This window comes from Myiozetetes cayanensis, unplaced genomic scaffold (genome assembly GCF_022539395.1).
Source record: "Myiozetetes cayanensis isolate MyiCay16 unplaced genomic scaffold, myiCay2020 scf5-8, whole genome shotgun sequence".
Classification (NCBI taxonomy): Eukaryota; Metazoa; Chordata; class Aves; order Passeriformes; family Tyrannidae; genus Myiozetetes; species Myiozetetes cayanensis.
Genome location: NW_026087742.1, coordinates 45,277,017 through 45,300,254, shown reverse-complemented (window position 1 = coordinate 45,300,254; position 23,238 = coordinate 45,277,017). Strand labels below are relative to the sequence as shown.

The window sequence follows — 23,238 nt, the reverse complement described above, 5'->3', positions numbered from 1 at the left end:
CTTAAATTTTGCAAAGTAGTCAAGCACAACAGACTAAATAGTATCAAAATCTTTCCAAGTTGGTGCAAATCAGCACAATTCAATTTGTATCACCATACTAGCTGATCTAAGAGGCAAAATAAAGACACATTACTACCTTATAAAATAACACCCCTTTCTTCAGTGCTACCCTTCATGGAGTCTGCTTTTTCTCCCTTTCACCTTCACCTGTCTTTCCTTGCTTTCACTCTTGCATTTCTAAAGAAGCTACCAGTATTTTAGAATTCACTCTTGTTTCTGATGCATTTCATTAATTATATTACACAGTCCAAATGCAATAGATCATTCTGCCTTGGGGTAACAAGTAGCCCAAGCTTGTTGTGTTGTGTCAGCCCTCTCCCCTTGCCTATGCCCCTTCCCTCCTCAAAACCCCACCACCTTCTGTGGCAATACCAGCAAGGCCTGTTTATCATGAGCAATTTCTATCTGTCACAGATGAGGAAACTATGGATATCTTAGGTAACAAGAAAAGAATAAATAACTTTAACTAAACTGATAGAATGACTTCCATCTTACAACAGAAAATCTTTAAATGCAATAGACTTATTAAAGAACAACAGATTCAATTTTATGGGAGGTATACTACTATTCTGTATTCCTGGTCAAGGGTGTGCTTGTTTCCCAGAAGAGGAGTTTACAGTCCAAAAATTCTGACTCAGGATTTGAACAGCTGTAATCCCAAATCTACCAGCAGCAGCAGGTAACACACAGAAGAATAACTTTTGTTATTCTAGAATAACTATCACATCAGGAGTGCTGCCTTGGAGAGAAAAGACATTTGTAGAACTCTGATGAAATTTAATACAGTGCCATACTCACTGCCCTAGGAGCTGACAAATGCCATGAGACATCATAGAGCAGTTCTTAAGGCTAATCTGTGCTGAATGATAATAGTAGATAATGACATTATCTACTCTAATTGTGCCCAAGCACATTTTACTTTTCACTGACCCAGGATACAGAATACATCTATATGTTCATATGTGATACAAGTATATTTAGCAACCCCATGCAAAGATGTTTCAGGCCACCTGTTGGTTGTTTTTTTTTTTTTTTTTTACAACTTCAGACCTTTGAATCAAAGTGTATGTACAAACCAGAAAGCCTACTTTGGGTGAAGGAATGAATTGTGATATCAGCTCTGCCTTCACAAACCATATGACAACCATCAGATAAGGCAGAGACAGCAGTTTTCAAAACTGCTCTACTCTCCCAGCATCTTGTAGCTGATAAACTAAAACAGATGGTTATAATGACAGATTCACTTAAGCATTACATTAATTTTTCTGGTTTTTGAAGCTTTAGCTTTAAATTGCCTTCCAAAGTATCAGCATTCATATCTACCAACTAGATTAAATCCCAGAAAAACTTCCCAAAAGAAAAATCCTCAAACCATTCCCTTAATTTCAAGCAACAGAATACTACTTAAACTGAAGAAAGGTCTTTCCTATTCAGTCACACTGACAAGGTACTGAAGATACTATTGCTTATACTTGCATACTAATCCAATTGTTCATACTGAAGAACAACAGTAACTCATCACAAAGACCACTGCATGAGTTCAGGCTACACAGAGATCTCAGAACTGAAGAACCCTGAAGACATTTGGGACACTTTTTGCATAATTCTGCTGAAAATATGGAGGAGTTTACATATTCCATACCTGGTACCAAAATACAGTCAACCGAGAGCACCACAAATATCTGATGGCAGGTAGCTGTAAATCAGTGAGTATCTACGCTGACAGAAGCAATACCATCCAAGCAATCTACATCATACAAGATCCTCAGTATTCCTGAACTTTGTTCAGGAAAAGTAAAGTTTCAGATGTTTAGAGAACTAACAATACTTTGCAGAAGAAGTTTAGAGAAGGAAACAAGAAGAAGATTTAAGATACCTATTTCCATTAAGGAAGTCACTTAGCAGAAGCAAACACTTGTACTCTTCTCCAAGTTGGTTTGTTTTGGTTTTTGTAACAAGAAGGGTTCTGAATTTTTCAAAAAAATTATGGATTGTAGAATAGTGACATTTTGTCAACATATCCAGAACAGGATATGGGAAAAATCAAGCCAGAGTCCATGATGGAAAAAACCAGACTTAACTAGGACCTTTGTTACATAAGGATTTTTTCACAGGAGTCTTTTTTTCCTTCTATACATAGAACTTACCATGAAACCCAAGATTAAAAAAATTAAACTAGCCAGAATACAATTTTAAGCTCAATTCTTTGATATGCCGAAAAATCTTACATATGGAAACTTACTTTTTTTTCTCCTATTACCTATTTGATCAAGAGCAGATTTAAATCATCTTTGTTTGAGATCGAGAGGTCATTAGGCAGAAATCAAAACATAAAAGCATGAGATCAAAGACAGACATTTCAAAAACCGGTCAACAGTTATAAGGAAAGGAGTTAAATGAAAAACATTTTGTAACCCGAGTGATTGTGGCCAGTTGCTATCATCACTACCAGTAAATACTTCAAATTAGACTTCAGTTGAACAAAAGTTACTTTTTTAATCAAAGCACTTCTCCAGGACAGTTTGAAAATTTTTAAAAGCAGTGAATTTAACAGAAGGGAAAAAAAAAAAAAGAAAACCTAAAGATTTATTCTCAAAAAACGACTCTTTGCAGTCCTTTAATTAAATATACAGGAGCACATGAAAACAACATACCTTTACATTTTCATGGATTGATTGAAGTTGTGCAGCTAAAGCTACAAATGTTTGATAGATTTTCTGCATAGCCATAGACAAATCTGTAAGAGGTATATAAAAGACTCGTAAGTGACAATTACCAGAAGATTTAGTATTTATACTAAATTAAGAAGCTCACCCAAAACCCATAGAGCATAAAGATGTGAGCAAGTTAATGCCTATAGGAAATACAGGATTACAGCAATTGGGTGACACAAGGCTTCAAACTTTATTTTGAAAAGTGCTCTCTGCTCAGATTTATTTTTATATGTACAGTAAATAGTTTGCTATGACTCTATCATCTGCAAAGCTAAAAAACAATATTTAAACTAACTTTATCCATTTACAAAGGAACATTTTTACCTTATCAGCTTTTACCTATATACAGTTAAATGATATTTTCTTGCATTTGTATATATTTTCCACCCTTTCTGACTTAAAGTACAGTTAAATGTTCACTTGATTTTGTCAGAAATAGCAGGAGAATGGAAGATTTATTTACATTTAAAAGACATAATTTTAACAGGCATCATGGGAACTCTTAATTTAGCTCAACCCACAAGCACATCACAAACAAAGAAAAACAACAGGGAGCTTCTTGCTTACAAAAGTCTTGTATTTAGGATATCATACTTCCTACAAAGATATGAAAGTATTTTCAGGGCACTGACCCAACTAACACAAAACTTTAGTATTAAAGGGGAAATCTCAAAGATTTTGACAAAATGAGGCATCTGCTGACAAAATTACTCTTCTCAAAGAAGCACTGAAACAATGTACCAAAGTGGAGGACAGAAGAGTGCTGAAGTGGCCTTTCATTGTAAAAAGATCACTTGCATTTCTTCTGAAGGATCCATATAAGCTATTGAAATGCAAATAGTAGCTATCATGTTCTTGAAGATGCGTAGATCTAGCAATGATTCTTGAACTGAAAATGCCCGTCTCTCCATAGCGGAAATTCTCCATTACAAAAATGAAAAACTCTGGAATTAGCATCATGCCACCCTGCAGGGTTGTGGAGGCAGTGCTGTCTAGGAATACTGGCCCCAGGCTTCCAAAGACTCTGGAGGCCATCTATTGATACTGAATACTAGACACTTCAAATTTTCAGGACATTCTGAGTCATACAGTCCTGCATGGCAAATTAAGTTTTTCCTGTATGGAAAGGCTACATATGCAATACAGTGTTGACCAGAGCCCTGTATCATTTGTTAACAGTATGCTCATACAGGCACAACAGATTGAGCCTTTTCCATACAAGCAAGGAACCTTTATGCTATAGCAGAAAAACCTTAGGAAAATCTGTGAAGGCATCCCTCTCACACTCTTGATGGACAAGAAGGCCACACAGAAAGAGAGAGGAACCCCAGGATTCAGCAGATTTTCTACTCTGGAAGCTAGGTCTACACAATCCTCTTGCTTTTTGACATATAAGGTCCATAGTTTATGTACCATCCTGTGATGGCAAAATGTTCACATTTCATTTAGCACAGAAAGACATGCACTTGAAATCACTGCTTATTGCAGGACCTGTATCTAAATGGTCCAAAAGATAAAACTGTTTATGATCACAGGAATGGTAACCAACAGAAAACTACTGAATAGGGGTCAGTATTCTTTAACCAGAAAGGTTTTCTCAAGATTGAATGATGTGGCAGCAAACAAGACTAAATTTTCTTAGTCGATCAGAGCTGAAGGTAATAACAACAGCCTCCAAACTAAGAAAAAGTTCCCATTCTGATCTGGAGCTGGCAGAGGAGGCACTCATATTTGCCTGGTCAGACAGCCCAGTGCAAGACAGAAGGTGCCAGACATCACCTAGATGCTGGAGGGAGATGTGGATGTCAAAACAAACCAAGCTTACAAATCACACCTCAGAAACTGGATCCATCTTAAAAAGCTCAAGAAACTTTATGAAAACCTTTCATTCCAAACGCTTACACTGAAGAACTAAGGAATACATCTGAACACTAATTTCTGTATATTAAATGAGAAAAGTCAACAATAATAAGAGAGAGAGATTAATTACTAAGTTTATGTTAAAGGTGTAAGTTTGCTTAAATCTTCATGTATGAAAGATTAAAACTGAAATGTTTACCTTGTGGAGTTATGTGTGAATTATTTGCTTGAGTAGCAAGATGATTTTCCAGTTCTTCTATTTGTTGCCTGTATTGTTGCAGCTGTACTTCAAACTGTTCAACCAATATTCTGAAGTAGCTAGATGAGTAAATCAAAGAAATTGTATAATTATACTTCATTACTTTGCCAATACTTTTTATCTAATCTGTATTAGCTGCCAATTTTCATTCAATTCATTGCACGGTTACGTTCTACGACATTACTGACATCACTTTACTCTGGAAGTCTAAGACACTAAGATAAATTAAATGCAGAAATAAAACACCGATTCTGTGACGCACTCCATGCTATAAGAAGCAGAAAAAAATTGTAATAAGTTCACAGAATCACAGAATGGTTAGGTTGGACTAGATGACCTTGAAAGGTCCCTTCCAAATCCTCTGCCATAAGCAGAGATATCTTCAATGAGATTAGGTTGCTCAGAGCTCTGTACAACCTGACCTTGAATGTTTCCAGGGATGGGGCATTCACCACCTATTTCGGCAACTTTTTCCAGTGTTTCACCACCCTCATTGTAAAAATTTTTTTCCTTATGTCTAGTCTGAATCTACCCTCTTCAATTTAAAATCATTACCCCTTGTTCTAATAGGCCCTGCTAAAAAGTCTGTTCCTGTCTTTTCTACAAGCCTCTTTTAAGTACTGAAAGGCTCCAATAAGGTCTCCTCAACTCTTCTCTTCTTTAAGTTGTATTATTGACTATTTTCACAAATAACAGCAACTCACTCTGCTGGGGCTGTATTTTCGTGCTGAAGACCAGGAGGAGTTTTCTGAGTTCGTAATGCTATTTCTGCATTCTTTAGCTCCTAAATCAATAGGGAAAATTAATAAAATATAAGGTTCTGTATGAAGTGTTCAAAAATAAAAATAGCTAGGACTCTACTGTTCATTCACATAAAGTATTTTTTTCATATATTTATGTTAAGATCATGATAGAATCTGACCAGAATTTCTCCAAAGAACAGACTGCCAGAAAGTTGGAGAACTGCAAATACTAACAGAAGTTTGGGGAAGGAACAAAAGATAGCACATACTGAAAGCACCTGAAGCACTCAAAAGTTGAGAAAATATTACACTAAGCTGTCAGAGATAAGATCTTTCTATTGTACTTCAGAAATATTGTTATAATTACTGAGGACTAGAGGGGAAAAAAAGCAACATTCAAGTGCAAGGAAGTAACACACCTAAAAGAGAAGAAATATAGCAAAAAGATTATTTTGCCTTTTTAAGAAAATATTACTAATTTAGAAAAATGCCTCTCTATGGAAATCATCATGTTATGCCTGGTAATTACAGCATACACTTCTGTTTAGTATTTCTAATAACTCCATCATTAAGAATTTCTCAGTGCCTGGTTCTGTGATTATACTCAACTGCATCATGTACAGAAATATGAGAATATAATTAACAAGGTTTTGTTTTCACAGAAAACTCTTGGCAAGGCACAACTAAAGAATAAAATACAGAGAAAACCATCAACATTTTTACTTCAGATTAAAATATTATTTATTTATATAGCAATACTTGACATGCTAGATGAAATAAAAAGTGGTACAGAACTTCACCTGAAAAGCATTTGTATCAAAACTGAAGCTCAAACTGCCTGCAAAGCTAAGACACAGACTGATGGACAGAGTTGTGACTCAAGTTCACTAAATGAAAACTAGTGCTAATTAAGATATTTTAGTTCCTGAAATATTATGGGGTGGTTTTTTGTTTGGTCATTTATTTTCAAAGTAATCAGAAGAAAACATACTTGCATGTCTGCTGCTCCAGAGTCCAGTACATTGTTACAAAGGTGTCTTCACCAGCAGCTGAATATATTACTGAAACTGAACTAAAGTGGGCACACAATCCCTTCTGTTGCCTCTGCTAGGTAGGAATGCTTTCTTGAATAAAATAATTTTACTGCTGTTGTACTTATCTGAAAATACTGACATCACAGATTTCAGTCTCTCCCAGTAACTTCAAATAGATCAGAAGTGATTCAATTTTTCATTTTGTTTACAACTGTTTTAGTTTGGATGCATGTGTTAACTTTACCGATACAGAAGGTTAGTTATCCTATATGAAACAATCAGCACACAAACTCTACATAACAACATTTATATTCATTTATACCTGTGCAGTTTCAACTTTCAGCTTGTCAATATTAAGAGTGTTTCTCTGTAATCCACTGGCAACTACAGACAGAAGCTGTTTCAAAGCTTTAATGTCTTCTTGTACTTTGAGCATTGCTTTAGAGGACATTCTACTAATTTCTTCCTGAACTTGTTTTTGTTCTTTCACAAATTTCCTGGGCAAGGTAAAGAGACGGGGGTGAGGAAGAAACAAATATAACATATTGAACCTGAAGTACACAAGTGTTTACCTCTTGGTCACTTAAACAGCTATTATTTTTTCCAAAACAAAGTACTGAACAGTAAAATTGCTGTATGGTATAGTACTATCTTAACTCCTAGCATGCTAATTCTGTTAAAAAACCCACAAAACAAAAATGAAAACAAACCCCCTCCCCAAAAACCCTTAACTTCAAATAGCAAGTGTTTAAGTATGTTATGCTGAATGACAAACTAAGATATATTTTTTTTATGTATATATATATATAATAATATATAGCATCTATATAAGAGCAATTACTACTTTGAATTCACACTGACATACAGCCAAGTCTACAACCCATTCATTTCCTTCCTGGTTGAGGGAAGGCTCTTTTGCAGTTCTCTATTCCATGAGAGCCACAATGCATGTGCAATATGGACATAAGGTTCAATACTAACTATGCACGTACAACAAGCTTAGTACTCCTAGGGAGAGATGGCTAAGATTGCAAGAATATATTGTTGGGCAGGCCCATTTGCATAAATGCATGAAAAAGCAAGACTGAAAAAAACCCAGACTAAGACTTCGGCTACTAGAACTATCCACCTACTCTGTTACCAAGGCTGACCTGCTAAAAGGCCTTGAGCTAATTTAATCATCCTCCATGCAGCCTCCAGTAGGGTGTTCCTGACAGAGTATCAACAGCACACAGTACTTTAGCTAACCAATTACACAAATTAAAACCACTACTTACTGTAGATTTTCTACATCTTGACAGATTACTGGAGGTAGATTTTCATCCTTCAGTGCTTTGCTATCTCTGTGAGAGACAATGAACGCTTAGATGGTGCTTTCATACTGCCAAACATTTTTGCATAACTACCAAACATCGCTAAAACATTCAAGTGAGTGATTAGTTCTGCACCCATTGCACCAACATTGCAGCTAGGAATTATTACGATTAACGCACACTAAAGATACTATGCCAGGGTCCAGGCCTGTGGTGTAAGCATTATAAACGTTTGCAGAAACCATTTTTCAGGCCAAGATGATCAGCCTACAGCAGCTGCCAAAAAAAGTTGTAGGTACTGCATTTAAAGGAAGAATTGCCACATTTAACACGATGAGCCAACACTACTAAATTGCTCATATTGCAAGTGTTGGTTATGTACATCTACTCTTTTTTCAATATCAAATCAGTAGAAAAGCTAAAATATTTGTTCAGCTGTTTTCTAATAAGACATGGAATGCAAAGAAAATCTGACACTTACTCTGGTCTTGTTCCTGTTTTGTCACCTAGAAAAATAAAAACTGTGTGTCAGAACTAAAGCTTTGAAGAACAAACAAAACAACTAATGACTACAATCTGCTTGGTTTCTCTTGATAAGCAGAATAGACCAGACTAGCCTTAAAAGGAAGAAGGTTTTAATTTACTCCCCCTTCACAGATAACTATCTTTTCACAACCAATGCTTCAACAGTTGAGGTGCTAATTTCCTGGCATACAGAGTAATGCAAAACATCTTTTGGCACTATGTAAGTCACTACAAATGCATAAACAACTGCAGTTGCATAAGAAATCTGTTCCTGCTTATGCAACCACAACTCACTTAGACCTGCACTCAAAAAACATTCAAGTGTTTAAATTCAGCAACAACAGATTCCTCTCAAATACAAAGGTAATGAACGTTTGCCCACTGGAGTTCCCTAAGAATTCTGCTACTGTAGTAATGAGGTTTTACAGAACTGCAGATGTTACTGCTTACCTACTACCTGCACACTCCAAATTACACATCTGTGGATCAAGATGCCAAGTGCCTCTGAGTGACAGAACACAGCTGAAAACAGTATCATGAATAACACAAATCACAACTATTTCTAGTTATGGCCAGGGATAGTAATTGCATCCCATACCACAGCAGTCTGCTAGGAAGAACACTCAATTGAAAGCCCAAGAAGCTGGCTTCATCTTCAGCTGGATCCAATTCAAATCCTGTCTTCGTTCTCAGTGCCACCAAGACAGAAAGTAACTAAACACTAGTACCACAAACTAAGTTTTAAGTTGCACAAGTCAGGTGCTTCTGCCAGGAGTAGCTACTACTTTTAGAAGCAACATCTACTTAATTGTCTAGACTGTCATCCAGTACATTAGAGAGCCTGCACTCACAACCATTCCTTATGCACTTTGCTAAGGGAAAAAAATAAATCTATAGCAAGTTGGGAGAAAATCAGAATTTAGGACTTCTTTCTCTGCTGACAACCGAAAAATGTGCTTTGCTTTCTCTCTCCAGACACCTTTCTCTCTCTTTTTTGTTTTGTTTTTGCTGTACATCTGTACAATACTTATAAAGTAAAACATGCAGATTTGAAATCAGATTTTAATACTTCCTGGGCAAGCAAGTGCTTCAGATTTTACATTTTTAAATATTCTTTTTAGCACTACATGCATAAAAATTAGAACAGCTTTTTTTTCCTGCAACTATATTTTAAAGAAATGCAGGACAGTCAGTTTTCAGAAGGAAAAGCTTTTATAACCAGTTCCAGAGGAGAGAACACAGGTACTAGTCCCTATCTGTCCTGGGATTTCTAGGGCACTTTTCTTTGCTAGCCACATCTCTTGTTTCCTTTTCTCATGAGGAAAAAAGAAATAAAACCCTCAAAATCATAGAAACCACCACTCTCAAACCTTGATACAGTTCCTCAAACAATAGTACAAACAACTGTACAGACAGAACTATGTAGCAGCACATAAATAGGGATATTTGTCAGGGCTGCCTAAGCCAGCACTAGCCATTATGAGAAACACTCCTAAATTAAAACAAAACCACAAAAATCAGTCTCCTTTGACATTTCCCACTGCTTAAGGGATCTCTGCTTATCCTGACAGCAATAGTCCAACTTACACAGTTCCACTCTTCAACATATAGGGGAAGTCAGATATTCACACAAGTTGCTGCCCTAAGAGATGAAGAAAACAACACTACTACCAAAGTAGATTTTGAGTCTGTGGTTCTCTGGTCCTCATTTTATGACACTTGTATTTTATGGAAGTGTTGTGATATCCCAGTATCATAGTAATGGAAATCTCACAAGTACACAGGAATCAGAGCTTTTCATCACCCTCAGTTTCAGTAATAAACTCCAAAAACAACATCATGCAGAGCACTCGAGTTTGGACAGGCGATAACGCCCTCTCTTCTAGAAGTAAGAAGACATCGCTCTCCACAATTTATGTTACTTTGTAAAAATGGTTTCATAGAGCTTCTATATTTTTCTTCTCTTTTAACTATTAGCATACCCAACTCAAAATTTCACTCCTGAATGAAATCAAGAAATTAAATTAAGAGCACTGATTCACCAGAGAAAATGCACATTTTAGAATCAGCTTTAGTTAAGCTCTGGAAGTTTAAAGCAAGACAAATTAAGTACCCATATACCAATGCTCAGTAGTTCCTTACTTAAGTATTTCAAAGCTACCACAGAAATAAAGTTTTTGTAACTTGTTATAAGAACCTGATAGAATGTATCAGATACAGAACTACATACCATCAGAAACACAGCTTTGAAGAGTAACATGTAAAATTAGTCCATTTTAATTGTGCAGGCTTTCAAAAGAAGAAACCAAGTTTAAGATCTTTTACAGCTGGAGAACGCTGATTTCAAAGCAGTACTTTTCATATTTGCACTATTCAAACATAGCTCTCCTCCTCCCTCTAGTGACAATCTGACATAGAGCTCTACAGAAACCTGTGATGGCATCTCAGCAAGCAGCCCTAAGAGTCTTCACTCCCAGAAAGCTAAAAGGTTAAGATCTTGGTTCTCAAGCATGACACTAGCCTACACTTATTTTTACATAAGTAAGTTCATTTACATTACATTGCATTTGTACACAAGATCATCTTCTTCTGTATAAGCACAATATCTAAGAATGAATTTAACTGCAATGCCTTGTAAGGGAGAGGAAGTTAAAAGCTGACAGCTTCCCCACTCCTCACACAATGAAATGGTGTCTGCTGTAGCATTCTGATAATTCTCTCAATTAAAAAAAAAAAGTTTTTAAAAAAACTTACTCTTTTTGTCTGAAGAACTACTAAAATCAATGCCACCAAGACCTTCATTGGCAGTAGTTGAAGGAGCCGCAGTTGTGCCCAGAGTCAAACCCAAAGCATTCTGCCCAAGTCCTACAAAAAATCCAAACAGCATTTTTGCGATGAAGTGTTGATAATTCAAACTCATTTTAAACTAAAAGCACATATAAACTTGCTCACAGTTTTAGTGTCCATTACTACATTTGGATTAAAAAATATACAAAATAAGCAGAGAAGAAAACAAATTGCATAAAGTTTCATACAACTTTACGCAAGTGTTTTATGCAATTTCTTCACGTTACTTGGTAGCTAATTAGATCACTAACTTAAGCAAAGAGCCAGTTTGAGCCCACTTGATGAAGCTGAATAGCCATAAGTCTATGATAACATACATCCCAGGGTCCTGAGGGAACTTGCTGATGATGTTGCCAGGACAGTCTTTATCATGTTTGAAAAGCCATTGTGATCAGGCAAAGCCTCCGGTGACTGGAAAAATGGAAACATCGCTCCTATTCTTTAAAAGGTAAGAAAGGAAGACCTGGGGAACTACAAACCATTGAGCCTCACCTCTGTGCCTGGAAGTCATGAAGCAGACCCTCATGGAAGCAACATTAAAGCCCATGCAAGACAAGGAGGCAATTTGAGACAGACAGTATGGCTTCACTAAAGGCAAATTATGTCTGACCAGTCTGGGGGCTTTTCATCACGGAGTGACTGTAACTTCTGACAAGGTACAACCACCTGTTGTCATCTACCTAGACTTCTGTGAGGCCTTTGACGTGGTCCCACGCAACATCCTTATCTCCAAACTGGAGACATGGATTTGAAGGGTGGACTATTTAGTGGTTAAGAAATTGGCTGGATGGATGCAGCCAGAGGTATGGTCAATGGCTCTATGTCCACACTGAGGCCAGTGATGAGTGGTGTCCCTCAAGGCTCTGTTTTGGGACTGGTGCTCTTCAATATCTTCATCATTTCACAGGCAGTGGGATCAAGTGCACCTTCAGCAAGTTTGCAAGGGACTGAATGAAGCTGAGCAGTACAGATGACAATAGCAGGAAGGGATTCCATCCAGAGGGACCTGGACAAGCTTGAGAAGTAGGTCCATGAGAACCTCATGAAGTGCAAGGTGCTGCACCTAGGTGGGGGGAAATCCCAGATGGGAATACAGATTGGGAGAACCCATTAAGAGCAGCGCTGAGAAGGACTTGGGAACTCTTTTGGATGGAAAGCTGGACATGAGCCAACAGTGTGTGCTTGCAGCCCAGAAAGCCAATCATATCCTAAGGCTGCATCAAAAGCAGCATGGCCAGCAGGGTGATGGAGGTGGTTCTGCCTCTCTACTCTGCCCTCGTGAGACTCCATCTGGAATGCTGCATCCAGTCCAGTGGATGGCATCCCAGTCTTTGGCAGGATGATTGTAAGTAGATGATCATTAAGGTCCCTTCCAACCCAACCATTTTATGAGAGCGTAACTATCTATCTGTTTCATTTAAGAGCAGTGTTACCAAAACTACAACAAAGCACAAATTCTTCCTCTAGAGCTGAAAGAAGGAAGCCATGAAATGACAACACTAACAGTGAAAGATTTTATTCAGACCAAAACCCATCAAAATAAAGACCTTTCAGCTTCTCCAGTTATAGGTATTTTTGTATCATTGCCCTCTCTCATATATCATCAACTTCCTTGAGTTAATTATGGCAATGACAAAGATTTCCTTGCACTTTCATTTTAAAAAAGTATTAAGTACATACATTTCTAAGAATAAGAAAGGAGCCAATTATTTCAGATATAATTTCTATTGTCCATGGGACAGTAACACTGTTCTTAACTGTAGCACTGTTAAAAGTTACAATTTCACAGCATTAAGACTTTGTATAAAATTAAGTTATGAATTTATACAATCACATATTAAATTTCAATGTTTTGAGACAGAAGGAGCAAAAAAACTAAAATAACTTACCTGTTCCTGCTGTGCTTGTATTCTGGAAGAGTGAACCTCCTAAACCTGCTAAGGCTCCTCCTAAGGAAAGGCCTGTGGAAGCAGTTGTAGTTGGAGCAGTTGTGCCACCCAAATTTAATGTAAAGCCAGTAGTTCCTGCCGAGAAAGGAAACCAGCTTTATGTAGACACTGCATTCAAATGTGTCCATAGACAATCTCAAATAACTGAAAGGTCTGAACAGCATGTTCATCATAATCAGATGATAAACTCAAACATTTTTATTTCCTTCAGATTTTTCAGCCACAGCCATAGACTTCGGAATTATGTTATCTTGTTCTACAACCTCATAAACCTGATCAGTCCATATTTACCTGCAACTATAGAGAAATTTTAGCAGTTCCCCAGAACACTAGAGAATCTAGAAAACCTGGCACAGAATTTATTTTACACCATAATGGAACTAATAAATGCTACTGATTCTTATATTAAAATGCTGAAATTTTAATGTTTATGCTTAACATTAAGAACATTTTAATGGTAGTTTGAGCTGTCTTCTGGAATTAAGCATCCCAGCTTTTGGTAGGACAGGGAAGAATCAAGTAGAGAAAGATCATAGGCATAAAGGGACAGAGCAGAGAGAATAGATAGCTGAGCTCAAATGAAGTCTCCTAAGGATAAAAAAAATGAACTCCAGTCTAAATTATTATCATGCATGATGTAGTTCAGTTGAGTTAAATATGATGGGTAGGTGTATGTCAGTACAAGAAGTAATTTGGAAAAAAACTTATTTCTGCTACTAGTTAACCATTTCAGGCCATCTGCAATAGATAGACATTTTTCAAACTCTCCAGCTGTGAAAGAAAGTAGTTTTCAACCTTCAGTCAGGTTGACAATAAGAAAAATTATTTTACATTATGAATAGCTATTGCTCTTCATAGCTCTTGATACAATTCTAATGACTTAGATTATATACTGTCTACATCACCTGGTATACTGGCCATAATTCTATCTATATTACAGTACCTAAATTGAGAACTCAGGAAGTCCAATGAACCTTTTCATTAAAGTATCATAAAATTATGTAAATAAAAGAAAAATAAGACATAGAACTGTTTTACAATAGATATTTACTATTAAAAAAACAAACAAAAACCCCCCAAACCCCTAAACATTGGCCTACCTGCTGCAGGAGTTGATGTAAGAGCAGATGATAATGCCAGGCCACCCACTGAGGTAGAAGTAACAGGTAAAGCAAATGGTGTGGCTGAACCTGCAGGTTTGTTGAAACCTAAACTAAAGCCTGTAGTAGCTGCTGATGTGGTGGCAGGCGTGCCTAAAAGAAACCCAAAACCAATTATCGCTCTTGGAACATTCTGTTTCAAGAATGAATGCTAAATTCACCATCTTTTCTCCATTCTTCCCATTTAACCATCATAAGCACCACAGTGTGCAGGATCCCTTGCATCACGTAAAATATTCCCACAGCACTTTCAAATAAATTTCAGAGATTTACATCACAGACATTTTTAGCACAGACATGCACAGACATTTTTAGCTCCAGAATTTCTAGGGATCCAATAGGCTCTAATTATATCTAGTGGCAATCTAAAAAAATTGTAACAAAAAATAAAAAAAAGCTTCCACCAAGAGCATCTAGTAGATGACACAAATATAGGTAATTGGAGCTATAAACAATACTGCTCAAAATGCAGAGTAAAAATTCTCAATTGGATGTGTATACCAAAATGAATGCACGTGTCCCTTCAATTTGCAAACAAGAAAAATCTGTCGGGATGTTACTGCCTCAAACTTTGCTTTTGAACACTTCTAAAGTAAAACAAATAAAAGTTCCCACTTCATGCTGTTTTCACAGTAGGAACACATCTCACATTCTAGAATCCATACTCCAAAGTAAAAGAGGAGTGTGCACCCACATACACAAACCGCAACAGCAAACACATACTTTGGATTCTCAATAACTGCTGCTTGTTTTGGATAAAATAATTTCATTTAGCTATTGAAAAGAATTAATGGTCATCACCACAGTACTGCCTTCCATGGAAGATTACACATCACACAGTCTCTTCTGGGTTAGCAGCTGCTCCTCCCTTCTTCTGCCCATTTCATTTGCTTCCTTATTCAACGCTAATTTTCCTATTCATTCTTAGTATGACTTCCTAAGTTCTTTGACTGCAGTGAGTGTTGCAGCACCACCCCCATCCCTAACATTTGTGGTACTCAAGCTCAGTTACTCCTCAGACCTCAGTTGCTGATGTTTAAAAAGGAAAAAAAAAAAAAAACCAACATGAAATAAACCAACCCAACAACAACCCACATATTCCTGTATTTCTAATGACAGTTGAAAAACAGTCACCACAGGTGCATCAGAGAAGCAAAAAATATTCTCAAAGTCTGTTCCAGTTCAACTCTATTTATTCTTCTAAAAGAGGTAATTACCAAACAGACTTGTTCACAGCAGAGTTCATTAGAAGAAGAAATTCTGTATGAATAATTCTCTGATAACATATTCTACCTCCCCTCTGCTGAAGGATGAAACTCATTAGAGGAACATAAAAACAAAGCCTAACTTTTCACTGTGACTGTTGTACAGGAATTGAATAACCCTTTACCAAGTAACAGTGCCCAGAAGTGCAGGGTCTCACTCTGGTTTGCAGCCTTAACTTTTGGGCTGGCATACACATGTTCACATATGATCACTAACTCTGCATTACAGGAAAGATCTATCTCCTGGGGTTTTCTTGTGTCTGTATAACATTAAAATACAAATTAGGTCCTTACCTAGTGTCAGTCCTGTAGCAACAGTTGTTGCTGTTCCTGCTTTAAGAATGAAAACAAATAAACAGAGTAAGAAGAGTAATTGATAATCACAGAGAAGTCATGACGTAACAAACATGAAACAAAACACTCAAATAATGCAACATTATGAGACAACTGTTTTTTCTGTAGACAACTATTTTTTTCTGTAGTCTGTTTTAAAATAAAACACTAACACAGAAAACAGTATTTGTAAGCACCAGCAGCACAAATCAAAGCATAACTTACTTTAAAAATCATTTTTCTTTATAAGAAACTGCTACCAGTGAAGCTGATTTTAACACAGCAGATTAGCAAACTGTATGAAACTTCAAGCAAATGAAGGTAAAAAAATGGAAACTAGTAATTCCATCAAGTATTTTTTTCAGCCATACAGTAGTATATAATATCAGCATGTAAGCCAGTAGATTTACAGTATAATGAAGAGGATTATAGAGTCCAAAGTCCTTGTAAAATCCTGTGTCTCAGTTTAGGGTTCTGCCCCACTGGTAACTTAAAGAGATTATACTGAACACAGTGTTACACCATTTCATATTTTAAAAACCACCTGACTAAAAATTCAAAAGAGTCACTGAGAGCTAAAAGAAAATTACCCCAATGTAGCCAACCACAGTAATACAGGCTTTCAGTCTACTGTCGAATTTATTTGTAGTAGACTGGTTCTTAGAACTTTCCCTATCTACTCACAGCAGCATAAAAGAAGAAAGAGACCATTTAGTCTAGCAATATTGGAGCCAAAGTAAAATCCATTATGTCTGCTTGATGGCTGAAAAAAACCACTTCCAGTTAGAAAAGTTCTACTCTTTTACATTTTGTTACTTCCATAAGAAGCTGTCTGTTTATAGGCTCAATTAGAGACCTAAGAAAATATTATTCAATTTCTTCACGTGTATTGCTAACATTAAAACCCCCCAACAAACCCAGAAATGTTTACTACTGTAGGATTACATATACTGCATTACAAATGTCAGCAATTTCAAATGTTTTAAAATATATTTTAGTTCAAAATACAGCTCATTCTTACATCATAATTTTGAGCATCCTGGACTTAGGACTCAAGACTTAGATTTCTAAAAAATATCAGGATTCAAATTATGGAACAATTTACACATAGCCCAGGCAGTTTTCTGGTAATTGCATTTGTGTTTCTGCAGCACTGGTACTGAATGATTCACAATTAACACTCTCTTAAACTGCTCAATTAAGCTGTTTTACAAAACTATGTCAGTTTTTGTGGACATATAATTAATTTTTTTACTGCTGAATCAAATTTCTGCTGTACAAGAATCTTTTCTACCTGTACTGGTGCTTCCTAGTGTAAAGCCAGTGGTTGATTTTGATCCAAAAAGTCCACTCCCAAAGCCCACTGAAGGAGTCGATGTAGTTGCTGTAGCAGTGGAAGAGCCCAGAGTTCCAAAATTAAGTCCTCCCGTTGAGCTATTACAAAATAAGACTATTAGCAACAATTACAGATCCAAATGAAAACATCCACCACCACCCCTCATTTCAATTTCTTTGAAATGCCATCATTCACTTTCCCAAACCACAAACAACCCAGCTGAGCAAGACAGAGTCCAAGCTCACTGCCACCAAACAGAAAGAAGCCCATTTCCCTTTTTCCTTCCACAGCTCTTTAACTCCCATTGCTTCCCTGACACTAACTCCAGCATTAGTTCAACTCCTGATGAACTCCTAGATCTTGCTAGACCACTGAGAAGTTTCAACTTTTCTCTGTTAAATCATCTAATTAGTTCTGCCTGATTATTCTTCCTGTTCCACTGAAATGGGAGAGAGAACAAGTGCTAGAGGAAGCACAAAAATTGCAACAAATCTGTAAGGAGATCTTTTCAGAGCAGGTTACAAGTCCAGTTAGTTACCTCTGACCAGAAACCTCAACCAGTGCTGCTTTCTGTCATTCTTAAGTGATAAGCAGCAACACAGAACCATTCACAGCAATAACACAATTTTGCCTTATCTTACCATCAAAATACACTGAAGCATGAATTAATTTTCTTACCAAAACACTATCCTTTTACACAGGTGCCAACTGCAGAGGACCCATGCCTACCATACTTTCTTTTCTCTCTGTCTACGTGTCAAAGTTACAGAAATAAGCTTCGAGAACTATTTTCAAAGGTGAAGGGGAAGAGAAAGGACGGGGAAAATCAGAGATCAGTCATCGCTAGGAAAATTAAGCCTTTTTAATTTCTTTTGGGTAACTACACATTTTAGAGGTTTCATGCCAGATAGAGACCAAGCTTTACATTTAGCACAGAATACACTGTCATTGTACAAAACACAGGAGAATACTATAATCATTATTATCTCAAATCACAGCCAGATGATTTTAAAAATTTTGTTCTTAATTTACAAAAGATTAGACAAATAATATATTTGTAGTAACTTCCTGCTCCCATTTGTGAGTCTTTTTAGAAACAAGGTAAGCTGTCTCTAACTTAGACACATTTTGCAAAAGTATAACAGTAGCAATGAAACAAAATGCAATTTAGACTTCTGGGTAACAGTTGTCAAGGAATGTTTTAAGTGTTCAGTATTCTTTCACTGTTCCTTTATCTCCTCTCTCCTTTTTTATGAAGGCAGCTCCTAACATAAGTTAAACACAAAAGTAAATCCTTAAAAAAAAAAAAGAAAGTTATAATTAGCTTTTGCATTAGAACTTTTCAAGCCATCTACAAAACCACTTCTGGCAAGCCCAGTAAAAGTTGGTTGCAAGTTCAGAATCTAGGTGTGAGTTAAAGAAGTTATTTGGGAAGTAGAATAGCCAAGAACTTTAGAAACACATAGACCCACTGTGTCTAAGTGTCCCATAGGATCCAAAGCATTTCAGCATTCTTTACTCCCAAAATTTCAACATACCAAACTACAGTATCATGACCTAACTACTCACAAACTTGAACATTCTTCTCTCCCTAGTCAAGAGTTTATGTTTCTCATCTTCTTCCAGTCCAGAAAAAGATGACTATGACTCTTCTGTGAAGAATCTTCTCAGTTTAGTATTTCAGTAAAAGAAAGCTAAGGTACAAACTGTGTAATTCAGCTCTAAAGGAGGACAAAAAAAAAACCCGAACCAAACCCAAACCAAATAAAATGAAGTGGCATTTTGCTTGAATTTTAAGATAGATAAAATCAAAATGTAGGAACAAAGCAATGGCAGCATTCTCAGCAGGAGGAGAAAGCATGGGCCAGAAGGACTATCTACTCCCTGCAGATGGAAGGAAGAGGAGCTCAGGTCACTCAAGTCAGGTCTTAACTCTAATTTTAGACCTAGAACAAACCATTGCACCTGGCTAAAACATACGAGAGAACATAAATTAAGAAAGAGCGCGAGTACCTGAATGGTTGGTTGTACAATGCAGGAATTAGAGGGGTTGGCATGTCACAGAGGCTTTGGGCCAACAGAATATAATCTTGGACCAGTCACACTGATGAATAACATTTATGCTTGGACTAAACAATAAAGCCCCTTTTCTCCCAACACCTGTCAATACCATCTTAGACCCAACACAGAAGAACAGCTTCTTATAGTCTCAAACATATTCTCAAGCAAACCAGCTCAGAAGGATGTTCAAAAAGCAGTAAAAAGGCTTCTTCCCCTATGATAATCCTTGACCAACAGCCCTGAAGACTAGCCCTGCTTATAAGAATAAATAAATTAATAAAAATATAGCTGTTAATTAGTACCTGTTAAACTTTAAGAGATAGAAGCATCAGCTAGAATAAAAAAAATAAAAATAAAAACACCAAGCAATCCACCAAAGATACTTAAGTTCAATAGACAGTTTTTAACAAGTACAGATCAACAAGACAAAAGAGTTTGCCTTGTTTCAGTACATTTAAAAGACTGGTTTTGAAGAAATAAATATTATTTTAAATTGCTCATTTTAATCACAAAAAAACTGCATCAAAAACGCATGAAGCAAAAGAAACCTAAACTCTTTACCAAGTCCATATAAGCTTTAGAATGAGAGTTAAAATAAACAAATATCGATTAAAAAAACAAAACAAAAAACTCTAAACAAACTCTCCCAACAAAACCAAGCACAAGTAACGCAGGAAAAGTCACCAGCCTGTCCTGACCACAAAATTTACAGTATTACAAGGATCTCAAAAAAACTTGTTCCCTCTCATATGGGCTTCAGATCCAGATGTTCTGGTCCCTTCCTTCTCCTCACAGTGCTAATTCCTGACACTTCTGACAGGTGTTTCCAAATACATCTGCTTCAGGTGAAGTTCCCTTGAGTAGCCCACACTACCTGTTTAGTTTACACTGCAGCGATCAACTTTGCCTCATCACATCTGGGAAATACTCTGATGCTAAGCCACGCAACAGCCCTTAATCTTCAACTGAGGCACAGCAGCAAGCAGGTCACAATAAAAAGTCTCTGCTAGTACAGCTGTGCGTAAAAAAACAGAAAACGGCAGAAAAAGCAACATGACTTACTTTCCTTACCTTTACTTTTACCAGGTATTCTGAGAAACCTAAATCATAACATTTTTAGGATGCCACATGGACATCAAAGTGCTCCTTTTACTCCGAGAAACTCTATACCAAATGCGAGGTTGTACCAAAGAGCACGAGGTCGAATCTAACTGCGCAAAGATATACGGAATTTCACCTTTCATTACTGTACATTAGGGTTTCAACACCGCCGAGCTTCGTATCGCGCACACAAGCTCAGGCTGACTGCCAAGAAACACCTGGACACGCATCTGAAGCACATCCTGCGCTCAGGACGGCAAGGAGAACCGCGAAGGGAGGCACTCAAAGTCGAAACAAAGCGAAATAAGAAGAGCAGCTGAAGAGATCCTAGGAGCTGCTGAACAGATCGCTCCCTACGCTGTACCGAAGGCGCAGCCTGGGCAGCAGAGGAGGCGGGAGGGGCAGGCACGATGCACCGAGGGCCGTGCGGGCCAGAGCCCTCGGCCCTTCCGGGGGCGGTAGAGGCGCCGAGAGCGAGCCCTGCGCCCTCCCCAGCACTGCCCCGCTCCCTCACACACGCACGCACGGGCCCAGCCCGGGCCCGCTCGGCAGCTCCAGGCCGCGGGGCAGGGCCGAGCCCAGAGCGGTGGGGGCGCCGCGTTACCTCGGCGTGGCGGATCCGAAGGAAAAGCCCCCGCCGGTTCCTCCTGCTCCTCCCGCGCCGGCGGCCGCCGCGGAACCCAGGGTGCCCGTGCCGAAGGAGAAGCCCGCAGACATGGCGGCAGCGGCGGCGGGAACAGCCGGGGAGCGGGTCCGGGGCCCGGCAGCGGCGGGGCCGGGTCGGTGGGTGGGCGGGTCGGTGTGCGGGGGTGGCGGCCCCTCAGCGCCGCATGGCGCGCGGAGAGCTCCGCACCGGACGGGACGGGACGGCAGCACCGAGCGCGCGGGCACGGCCGGCCACGCTTCCTCCGCGCGCCCGCCGCGGTGCACCACGGGACCGCCCGCCGGCCCTTAAAGCGACAGCAGCGCCCCGGGAGCGGGGCTGGGAAAGACTCCACCACCACCCTTGGAGGTCCATTCTGATGTTTAATCATCTTTGGTGTTTTTTTTTTGTTTGTTTGTTTGTTTTTAAATCATCCTCTCCAGAGCCTCTTTTTGTCCAGACTAAACAACGCCAGCTTCCTCAGCCGCTCCTCCTTAGACTTGTGCTCCAGATCCTTCCCCAGCTCCCTTTGCCTGTCTACGGACAAGCTCCAGCACCCCAATGTCCTTCCTGAGGCGGAGGGTCCCAAAACTGTACGCAGTATTCAAGGTGTTGCCTCACCAGTGCTGTGACTACCCCTGAGTACAGGGGGACAATCACTGCCCTGGTCCGTCTGGCCACACTACTGCTGATACAGGCCAGGGTGCCATTGGCTTCTTGGACACCTGGGCACACAGCTGGCTCATGTTCAGCCATTGTCGAACAGTAAAACATGAGCAGCAGGTCGAGGTGAGGATCCTGGTGTTTGCATGACTGAAGCCCCTCTCCTATGAGGAAGGGCTGAGAGAGCTGGGAGTCTGCAGCTTGGAGAAGAGAAGCCTCAAGGGGCACTTACAATTCACATGTATTCCTGAAGGCAGGGTGCCGACAGAGTCAGGCTCTTCCTGGTGGTGCCTGTTGACCAGACCAGAGGCAAGTGGGCACAGACTGAAATACAAGAGGCTCCACCTTAACATCGGGAAACACTGCAAGAGTGATCAAGCACTTAAGAGGTTGCCCAAATAAGTGATGGTGGAATCTCCATCTTTAATGATGTTTAAAAGCTGCCTGGACATGTTACTGGACAACTGGCTCTGAGTGGCCCTGCGTAAGCAGTGGGGCTGGACTAAACATTTTGCATTTCCACCTCTTTGGGATGCTACAGCAAAACGAACAATCTTCCGGGAATATACCCATTCACGGACTGAAAGAGGGACTTGGATAACTAGTGAATGGCTCTTGTTTTCCACATACCTACTTATCATCCCTCCGCAGGACCCAGGACACTCTCCTCAGCGCCAGATTTTCACCTGGCTGCCAGGCCAGGTTTCACAGCCAGCACTGAGCTCCGTGGCTCCCAGCACAGCAGCCATTCCCTGTGGGACACAGTGTGGCGCTGTCCGTGCCCCACCTGCCAGTGCCTCCCGCTTCAGCTCCATTCAGGCTGCTCCTCAGGCATTCCTGTCCCTCAGCCATCCCTGCCTGTCACGTGAAAAGGGGGGATTTTCTCAAACCCTTTAATGTTTGATTAGTCTGTCAGTGCCCCAGGTGCCCAGCCAGCCGGTCAGTGCTGGAGCCTTCCCTGAGCGGTTTGATAGATCGAAGGGAGGTTTGACCGACTTGCTCAGGGTCACACACCAGCAAGACCACCTCCTGGGTCTCCACACCTTTCACCACTGCCAGCGAGTGCCGGTGCCCCTGAAGGACTCACTTTAACAGGTTACAGAACAGCACTCTTTATTAATAAGATTGTTACAGGCTAAGGTTAGAGGAGTGCCAGTGATAGTATCTGACTGCAAAAACGTATTTAAGGCAATATACCAATTCAAAGCAATATACTAACAAGCTCTAATCCCTAACAAAAGTTAGCTCAAGGTAATAATTCAGTGTGCATAGAGGATAGCTCTTACCCAGTGCATGCCTATGGGGGAGAAGACATGTTCAGCCCATCGACTGATCCCAGAAGTTACGATGGAGTCTTCCCCAACTTCTCCAC

General features: G+C 39.1%; 1 protein-coding gene across 3 annotated transcripts in view; it reads right to left on the bottom strand.

Annotated features, from left to right (window-relative positions):
- NUP58 (nucleoporin 58) overlaps positions 1 to 21,346 on the bottom strand; it is a 37,912-nt gene extending 16,566 nt beyond the window's left edge. For 2 of the 3 annotated variants that reach the window (XM_050334137.1, XM_050334139.1), the window contains exons 1-12: positions 21,165 to 21,346; positions 17,357 to 17,496; positions 16,024 to 16,062; positions 14,405 to 14,557; positions 13,245 to 13,379; positions 11,263 to 11,373; positions 8,465 to 8,489; positions 7,948 to 8,013; positions 6,993 to 7,167; positions 5,598 to 5,677; positions 4,834 to 4,952; positions 2,715 to 2,797 (exon numbers count right to left, since the gene is read on the bottom strand). In XM_050334137.1, coding sequence (XP_050190094.1) covers positions 2,715 to 2,797; positions 4,834 to 4,952; positions 5,598 to 5,677; positions 6,993 to 7,167; positions 7,948 to 8,013; positions 8,465 to 8,489; positions 11,263 to 11,373; positions 13,245 to 13,379; positions 14,405 to 14,557; positions 16,024 to 16,062; positions 17,357 to 17,496; positions 21,165 to 21,277 — 1,239 coding nt within the window. In that variant the 5' untranslated portion in view covers positions 21,278 to 21,346. The remainder of the gene's footprint in view (positions 1 to 2,714; positions 2,798 to 4,833; positions 4,953 to 5,597; positions 5,678 to 6,992; positions 7,168 to 7,947; positions 8,014 to 8,464; positions 8,490 to 11,262; positions 11,374 to 13,244; positions 13,380 to 14,404; positions 14,558 to 16,023; positions 16,063 to 17,356; positions 17,497 to 21,164) is intronic. The other variant, XM_050334138.1, reaches the window with a different exon arrangement.
- Between the last annotated feature and the right edge of the window lie 1,892 nt (positions 21,347 to 23,238).